Source organism: Cryptomeria japonica, chromosome 11 (genome assembly GCF_030272615.1).
Source record: "Cryptomeria japonica chromosome 11, Sugi_1.0, whole genome shotgun sequence".
Lineage (NCBI taxonomy): Eukaryota > Viridiplantae > Streptophyta > Pinopsida > Cupressales > Cupressaceae > Cryptomeria > Cryptomeria japonica.
Window position 1 is genome coordinate 652893006 of NC_081415.1, and position 9732 is coordinate 652902737.

General features: G+C 32.0%; 1 protein-coding gene across 1 annotated transcript; it reads right to left on the reverse strand.

Moving 5' to 3' along the window:
• Window positions 1-1440: 1440 nt before the first annotated feature.
• On the reverse strand, window positions 1441-6011 carry LOC131050966 (very-long-chain aldehyde decarbonylase GL1-4). The gene is made up of 11 exons (XM_057985288.2): window positions 5846-6011; window positions 5507-5727; window positions 4921-5153; window positions 4615-4834; window positions 4401-4522; window positions 3378-3631; window positions 2954-3061; window positions 2620-2826; window positions 2416-2526; window positions 2124-2297; window positions 1441-1843 (listed from the first exon to the last, which is right to left on the reverse strand). Exons 1-11 carry the CDS (start codon window positions 5903-5905, stop codon window positions 1652-1654), a joined length of 1902 nt encoding a protein of 633 aa, XP_057841271.2. The 5' UTR covers window positions 5906-6011; the 3' UTR covers window positions 1441-1651.
• Between the last annotated feature and the right edge of the window lie 3721 nt (window positions 6012-9732).

Below are 9732 nucleotides of genomic sequence, written 5' to 3' on the forward strand. Positions count from 1 at the left end.
TAGAACTATGAATGGTACTTTTTGTTTTTCAAAACCCGAGCGGGTTATATTGCACATCAGAACCCGTGCGGGTTTTGGCGTGGTCAGAGGGTTGGAAAATGACCCTAAGACTTGGAAGCCCATTTTCCCTCCATTTCTGTCCCTTTATACATTTTTTCATCTTCCAACATGATTTCTCGACTTCATCATCATCAGGTTTACAAATGATCAAGTGGGTATCTCTAAAATTACCACCATAATCTCACACGTCTTCTCATCTTTCTGACCATATAAATTTTTCTATTTTTAGACAACATTAGCATAGTAAACTTTAATTTTCTTTACCAGTGCCTTGACAGTCCTCAGAGACATACATCTACCATTTTTTAATAACTTTTGATATACTTGACCAAATTCAAAATAAATTACATATTATTGTTCTACACTAGATTCTATACAATTTTATAAAAAAAATGTTTTCATTTTCGATTATTTTGATACAAGTTATGCCCAGCGCACAAACAGGTACCAAATTTTCAGGATGCGGTCACTTCAATAAATCATTAAAAAAAATACTCATTGAAAAATTATAAAAAAATACACAACTTCTAGATCTCAATCTTACCTATCATCCTACCAAAGGGTTTTTCAAAATACTAAATTTAATTATATATTTTGTGCAGTGCACGAAAACAGCTATGTTATGTTTTTCAGAAAAAATCAGGAATAGTTTTTCGTGCGAGAAAGGTTTGACCCTCTTAATCTTATCCAATTTTAAAAAAATTTAGTAGTTTAGAAACTAGATTCAGAGTACTACAATTCTTATTCTTTTCTCAACTCCTAGTTTTGAGTGCGTGACCTTTGAATATCTCTTTGAAGTTCAGGTTTACCTGTTTTCAGAGAAAAAAAAAAAGTGGCCACTTATACCCCCTTTTTGTTCACCATCTTGGTGCACTTACCCAGTTCCTAAACATGTCATTTATAACTAGCTTCTCTATATTAATCTTTACAATCTTTATGTCACAATCTATATTGATCATGTTCTTATATACAAGTACCTTATAACTTTAATAGGCACCTATAGTGGTTTTCAATGGAATTATTCATTGAAATGTGATATATATATATATATATATATATATATATATATATATATATATATATATATATATATATATATATATATATATATATATAGATTTTGAAATGCATACAAATAAACACAAACTGCTACAACTAACATAGAATTTGCAACAACAAACACAATCTGATTTTACACATAAATATAAAATCTTTATTCATTCAAAATAATTACATCATGCCTTGATATAGATGACTTCCTCAATCATTACAGACTTACACACTTGACAACAAGAAAAATTGTTTAAATCTCCAACTCTTAAAATAAACAATAAATATAGACTTACAAATTTATGTTTTTAAAGTACTAACACACTTAAAAACATAGAAATTGATATCTATTATTACTAAAAATACTAAAAGCTAATTTAGAATGCTTGCCTATACTGCATGGACATCACTTATCTTATCTTCAATTGCGTGCTTGACATCATTATCCAGAATCCTAAAATCCCATTTTTGTACTACATAGTTTATGTATTTCTTTATTTTACTCTAAACTTTGTATTTGTAGATAGATTGAGCCACAAATTTAGGAGGCGAGCTGCAGTTGAGTAAGTGACATGTTGAAGGGAAGAAAGCCATGTTTAAGTGCAGCCTCCCACACATTGTTGATGTCTGCTGTATTGATAGTTTGTCCACACTCGTGGTGATTCCACCCTTGTATTGCATGCACCATTCCTCCCACCCTCCATGCGCTTATTACTCTCCTTGGCAGCCAGTTCTGAATTCCCACCATATAAAAACTGAAATTGTTAATACTGAATTCAAAAAAATTAGGACTGAAATTAGGAATGAATATACAAATGAAATACTTTAATGACATTTACAAGACTAAATAGTCAAAAAGATCAAGAATGATCGCTGACATCCACAAAATCAAACAATCATAAAAATTTAAAACAACATTCTTACATTAATATCTTCGAACTCCTTTTTGATATCAGATCACCTAGCATGATATTCATTCTTTCACAGAGTAAATGCAAATGCATGCTAATTACCTCACATGTATGCACATTTTCCAGGTTGGCAGGCACTCTCATTGCAGGTGTGCTGTAGTAAAAGCAGTCCTTACGAGTCCTAGGTATTGGAAATGGCTGAAAGGGAATAAAGAGGGCTCCCTTGGGTGCCTTCATCTGCTCTTCCCCACTTACCCATCTCCCAACAATCCATATCTGCATCATATCATGGTCAAGATAGAAGATGAGTCTTTTTTTAATTCTTATTTTGTTCAATCCAGTCAAGCAGCAACAATGCAAAAAAATCATATTCATTTATATAGCAGCTTTTAACCTTGCAGTTCTTGCCCGCCTGATACCTGCTTACAGGAATGATGTTGTGCTGGAATTGGGATGGGACAATTGATTTCATTTGATCCAACTGTTCTCTTGATTCTGTAAGAAGCTGTCATTCACGATAATGTAAGCATTAAATGTATAGGGTGAAACTTGAATTTAAAGAACATAAATTGGGTCTATTCCTACCTTAAACTAGTACCTGAATACTGACTCCCCTTTGAGATAGGAGGCAGAGAATTGCAGATCCAACTTTTGACGTGCCCCCACACATGAATACTTCACCTGTCTCCGATGGGATCGAATTCAATACTACAGCGGCTGCAAGAGTACTCCCATCGACCATACGGACTTTTAAGTTCTTGTGCCTTTCCAAAAACAGCTCCCCTCCTCCATTCAATTCCTCACTCTGCCACGTCATGTCTTATGTTATTGATCTACCTCATTAATAAGTCATCACTTTCTATCCAATGCTCTTAGATGCATATTTGATCTATTTATTAAAATTCAAAATTTAAAAATTTAGTTAAAAAAACCTGGTTGAGGAGGCCTAAATTGATAACTTTGACTTCTTTTTTCTCCCCCTCTAAAATGGAATCTTCAATAAGCTTATTTATTCTTGCTCGTTCAGAAGGCATAAAATACTGCATCCACATCCATAACCACAATATTAAGAACTAAATAACATGTATGGTTTTTCCAATGCATGGAAAAGAATTAGAGAGATTTTGGGTTTGACTATGGAAGTTTTTTATATCATTGTTTTAGATCAAATTCAGTAATCCATTATTAGAATGAAGAAACGCTTTTACATTATAATATTTCATCATCCTAATATTGGATCGTAAAATGTGATCTACAATTTTGATGTAAAAAACTTAGAACAATCAAATATAGAAGCTTTCTAATTCATGAATAAAATATATTGATAGAAGCTAACCAAGTGCATGACATGAGTACCTGGAATGTGTATCGTGGCATAACCCATGTTTGCAAGTGCAAATCATTTAATCGATTTTTCTCAGCTATAAAACTTCGTCCAAAGACCCAAAGAAAGATCATTATGGCATTGCTAATTGGCCATAAAATCCACATATACCATTTGGTAGAGTATGGCTTAGCAGCAAATGAAGCGAACCCAAATCTTAAATGGAAAAATGAGAGCAAACTTGTTGTATGAGTGAGATACACCAAATCTACCTTTTCCTTCCGTCCTATTTACAGAACAATGCTACCCATCAAAATCTAGATATCACTAAGTTTTTTTCTTGTTACAATTATTTGTTTAAAATTTCCATTCAAATACTAAGTTACATATTTTCTTTAAAAGAATTAAATGTATTTCTTTATAAAAATAGTTTGATAAACAATAATAAATATAAATTATCATTGAAATGGATCATAACATAAAAAGACACAAAACTAATATGTGAGATAAAAGAAAGAGTCAAATAAAGATTAAAATTATTATTTTAATAGATCATATAATATAAAAAGATACATAAAATTATCATTAAAATATGTAAGATGAGGAAGAATCAAATAGAAGAAATATATTAATATAATCAGAATTAAAAACATGACATGTCTGAAATATTTGATAAATAAAAGATAAAATTATTATTTAATTAGATCATAATAATAAAGAAACATAAAATTAACATATAAAATAAAAAAATTATTAGTAATATTTGATAAAAAATAATTTAATTTTCTTTTTAAAAAGTAAGGAAATCTGCAATTATTCCCAACATAACTTAGCAGTCTTAATGTTTGGAGGAGGCCCCTTTTCCACATCAAATTAAAGAGGAATATATGAGGTCAAAAGATTTAAAAAGATTACAAATGTACAATACATCAAGTCTGAAGATTAATATGCAAATATTAAACAATGATACAAGTCTGGAAACACTACCCATATCAAATATCAATTAATTGAATATTTATCTATCAATCAAACGATTTTTTTTTTCAGCTACTGACCTTTCCATGCAGTCTCGTAGAGAGTCTCAGAGGACTTATCGGCTGTCCCATAAAGGTAATCATAGAGAGGCATGAACAGACAGAAGTTGGTATGAACTTGCGAATGGTGAAGAGAGTGAAACCTGTGGAATATTAGCTATGTCTCATCAAATTAATTCAACAAATGGGTTTTTTCTTTGAAATTGGAACTTTTGGAATTATGCAAGAAACTTACGAGGGTGTGTACATTAGGAATTTGAGAGGAGGGAAGATCTTAAATGCCCAGTTGGGAACAAATTCAACGTTGCAATGGCCCATATTGTTCATGAAATCAAACCAAAATAAGTAGCCAAATATTAGACCAAGAGAAGCAGTTTTGGTGAAAATAGTAGCCAGCGGACCCATTGAGAAAATTGCAGCATACATCAAATGCTCTGCAAACGGATGCACTACAGCTGAACACAAACAAGATTCAAAATTTCAGTAATCTGTACTCACTAAAAGCTCAAGATTCACAAGATCTAAAGGAAAACTTTCTTACATGTGATGGGTTCTGTGACGAAAGAGGAGTGATGATGAGAATGGTAAAGATTATACAGGAAGTGGTGATGGAGAGCTCTATGTGCCCAGTAATACACGAATTCAGATGGTCCAATATGAGCCAAAATGTTAACAATGAATCCCTTTGTGTTCCAGAGAGGAAGATTGGATGCGCCTGGAATGTATGCATGGACTAGGAAAATTATGAAGATGTACATGAGAATATAGTTGTCCCTGCACCACATTGTAGAAAGTAAACATCCTATAATGGATCATAAACATCCTATAATGGATCATAAACATCTTATAATGGATTATTTTGTGTGATCCGAAATGTTGCTTTTTAATTTGCACACAATAAAATTTAATTAAAAAGCAACACTCATGTTATAGATTGTGAAAATCTAATATCATTAATGATTAATATAACTAGACATCTCAATTTTTTTAATAGAAAAGCTTACGGGATTCTCTATAGCATCCTATAATAGACCATGAAGCATGACCCAAAATATTGACGAAAAAATCGCACACTCGTTATAAAAACAATAAATAACTGATATCATCAATATAATGGAGGAGCTTACCAGGTTCTCTCTCTATCAACTTGGTCAAAGTGGATACTTTTAGATTGTATTTGATGCTTGCTCCGTGCATTCTGATAGCGAGAAACACTAATCCACAGTTGGTTATGGAGGTATTGAGTTGCTGCCCAAAGAAGCAGCACCAAACTAAAGTTGTCTGCTTCCTGCCATCCTAGAAAATTGGTATGTACTGCTTTGATCACCAGAGGGGAGAGAAGCAGATACTGATGCATGACAACATCCTTTCTAAATCAGTAACCAACCTATTTTCATATTTGTACTTTACTCTCATTACATTTTGGAGTATGATCCTCAACAAAAAAAATAATACACAAAGCTTACCTTGAAATTGCCAAGTTTCTCCCATGGCCATCTTGTAAGTGGCCCTGGCTTAGATGCCATTCTCTTCACCTTAGAGTTTAGTTTAGAAAAGCTCAATAATAGCTGAGAGCTCAATTTTCCCAACTTAAGCGACAATAATTTAAGTTTGCTATAACTATTGATAAATGTTGTGTTTCCCTTAGCCGTATATATAGAAGTTTAACTGTGAGTTGAATTGCCATCCACGTATATATAGAAGTTACTTCTGCATTTATGGGAGTAGCTATAAAATTGTCTCTAAGAAGAGTAGTCCACATTGGAAACAGAAGACAAAAGGAAACAGAGCGCTGAACATTTATGGGAGTAGCTATAAAATTGTCTCTAAGAAGAGTAGTCCACATTGGAAACAGAAGACAAAAGAAAAGACAAAAGGAAACAGAGCGTTGAACATTTATGGGAGTAGCTATAAAATTGTCTCTAAGAAGAGTAGTTCACATTGGAAACAGAAGACAAAAGAAAAGACAAAAGGAAACAGAGCGCTGAACATTTATGATAGTCTGGTGAATGGAGGCTCAACATTAATCGGGCGGTGTCAACCGACAACTCTGTTTCTATATTTAATAATAAAACACTTCTAATAATTAATATATTCTGATACACGTACTCAGATAGTACAGTTTCATAGTATTTTTTTAATTAATATTTGAGATCGCATTTCATGATAAAGATAGCTATCATCTACATTCAATCGTGTAAGATGTATTTTCAATTTTCTCCTTTCTAAATATCTTCATCTTGATGATGTATTTTCTAAATATCTTCATCTTGATGGCATTTATAGAATATGATTTGACATACTGATAGAAAAATACTGAGTCCATCAAATCGAAAAGCTCATGAACTGTAAATAATTTATATCTCTAAAACAATCTTATCTTATTAATGGCAAAATCATAGGAAAATAATACTGGGTAACCCACTACAAATATCAAGCTGCAGATATTAACAATGTACGAATAACAAAATGTGGCTGGAGATGAGTGGAGCTTCCATCTACCACATTTTTTAAAACGACTGGACCGCTGAGCTTTAATATACTGAAAACAAGCTTCTTCATTTGGAAACGTTCTACCAATCCTTAAACCAAATATAGAAATGTTATTTATTTAATTTATGTGGAGCAATTTATTTCGAGGACTTATCAATTCAGTCAATAAGGGTTGTAATTATAAAATTTTATTTAGGGGAAAGGATCTAATAGTTGAGCATGTACCAATTGTTGTGAGGGTTGTTGATACCTTTTGTTACAAAAATTGAACAAATAAAACCTATTGTTTGAAACAAAAAATATCAATTTTTGTTAGGAAATGTACCAACAGTTGTTAGGAAATGTACCAATAGTTGTTAAGAAATGTACTAATATTGTAAAAAGTAGTCAATCAAGTGATGCCATATCAGCTGCACAACTATTGGGGTCTCTTTTGCATGCCTATTGGTCTCACTTTTTTGGGGGGCTGTTTTGGACACCTTGGCAAAAAGCATGCTGATGTGGCATCATATTTGATGATGTGGCCCTGAAACCTTAGTTATAAGCAGGGGACTTGCCAAGTAAGCTGTTGTAAAAAAATCGGAGTGAATTGAAATTTCCAAGTAGGATTTTGAGAAGCACGAAGTTAGGGTGCACAACTACTGTGTCCTTTCCCCTAAACAATGGAAAATTCTTAATCAATATGGGCTCCTAGTTCAATGAGGGCTACAAAAGCTCCCTAAAATGGCAAAGACAAACTTTGTTGTCTTTCGAGCTTAATCAATTCTCGACATTTGAACAAATCACATTTTAGTATATTTTGTGCCTTATCTAGTATAATTCTAGTTAAGTATTATTATTCTATTAATCTAATTTACAATCATTTATTTTTGTTTTTTAATCAATTGTAAACAAAATCATTTTATTGGACTCAATTATGAATAATTGTATTATTATTTATTTACTTTTATTAACTTTAAGTTGATTTTTAACCTTTTTTTCATTTTGACAAATTCATCTACTTTTATTTCCACTTAGGGTTTTCTTTTAGGACTTTCTCTTCTAATATTTATTGGTACTATTATAATTTGAGACTAATTATATTAATAAGATTTATATTCATTGCTACCCTTTATCTATCAATGATTATCTTGCTTAGCTCTATTTCTACCATGAGCTAGTTAAGACGAAACCACCTTTTAGGAAAAATGCTTATAAAAAAGGTTTATATAGGTTTTCATTTTGGTGATTTTGATAGTGTTGGATATTGACAATAATTGTTTGTTAATGGCAACAAAATAAGACAATAAAAATTTCTAATGTAGTCGTACCTTTGGAATAAGAATATTTCCTTGTGAGATAATTACCTTATTTCATTAATGTAATTAAGGAGGCCTTATAGAAATGTTCCTAATTTCTTTAATGGAATTAGGGAGGTTATTTCTATGTTGGATGTTTATTCAAATTTATAGATATTCTATATATTTTTGTTGTCTTGAAGGCAATGATGTAATATGAATTGTAGATTGCAATAGAAATTGTTAGGATGTTGTTGTGAATTGCAAATTCAAAATTGTAAAAGTGATAGCAACAACTAGCTATGGAGTTTGTAATTGTTTTCTCCGAGCAATAAGAATACTAATACCTTGCCCTGTGGATGTTTCCTTGGCATTTTGTTAAGCTTTTACCATGTAAATCAACGTCTATGTGTTATTCTTTTATTTCATTTAATTCTTTTCATTATTTCTTTGTAACTAATTTGTGCTACAGTATTTAGTTTTCATTTTATTCTTCTACTTCCACAACAAGTGGTATAAGAGCGATTGTTTTTGTAATGACTGTATTAGGATTTCATGTTGAGTTTTACAACATCAAATGACAAAGGTTTTGAATGCAAGGTTCGAGGTGGAAAATTTTAATGGAAAGAATAACTTTGAGGTGTGAAAATTCAAGGTGCATGATTTGTTAGTGCAAAAAAGATTGCAAAAGGGATTGGTAGGAAAGTTAAATAAAACTGTAGATGTGTCTGATGAAGACTGGGAAGATCTAGCATTGGTTCTTTTCAATATAGTGGGATAGGAATTAATAACAATCTAATGGAGTAGACTAGAGTTCTTTTGGTGGGTTCATGGTTTTAGCCCATGGTTACATGGAAGAACGATGCCACAAGGATCAAATCTTGTGTAGGAAATATAGAACCTACCCCATTTTAAATTGGGGCTAGATTAGGAGCGACCATGGCATTTTGGGGCACCATGACCTAGACCAAGGAACTCCATGCACTAGTCCCTCTCTAATTAGGGGCCAAACAATGTTAAAATAGGGTGGGTATTTTATGGTAGGACCCACAAAAGGCTATTCAAGGCCTCAAAGCTGGAGAATAGGCATACATGGACCCAAAAAGGTGATGAGGATAAGACATGGTAAAATAGGGGCACAAACATGAGGTGTAAATTGCTTTGATGATAATTTATGATGCTAAACAAGGTATGGTTTGAGTTTACTTATCACTGATCTAAGTTTGGCTTACTACCAAATCCAAAACAATGATTAAAGAATAGAAGTAACATAAGTTCATGGTTGGACTAGACTACATACATAATGACAATCAGAACAACACAATCCAAGAACACAAACTACCTCAGTCCAAAGTCAATTAAATGTAATAGTGCAACACAACATGTAAATATGTCTTCTTAATTTAGATTACTCAATAACACATTAGAATTTAATGGAGTTCTTTAGTTTGCCTTTTTAGACACCTAAAATTGTCCTAGCTTTATTAAATAAATATTTTATTCAATTAATTAATTCACTTATCCTCTTCTAGCCATTTCCCTATTTAAATAAATATTTTCATTTATTTATGTTATTCTTTCCC

Bases quoted from the DNA above. Each gene is read 5' to 3' on its own strand.
- LOC131050966 (XM_057985288.2), bottom strand. From the start codon at position 5,905: ATGGCATCTAAGCCAGGGCCACTTACAAGATGGCCATGGGAGAAACTT. The intron at 2,827-2,953 runs GTTTTTTTAACT...ATGACGTGGCAG, and splicing joins ATTTAGGCCTCCTCAACCAG to AGTGAGGAATTGAATGGAGG. The intron at 2,298-2,415 runs GTTAAAAGCTGC...GATATGATGCAG, and splicing joins AGGCGGGCAAGAACTGCAAG to ATATGGATTGTTGGGAGATG.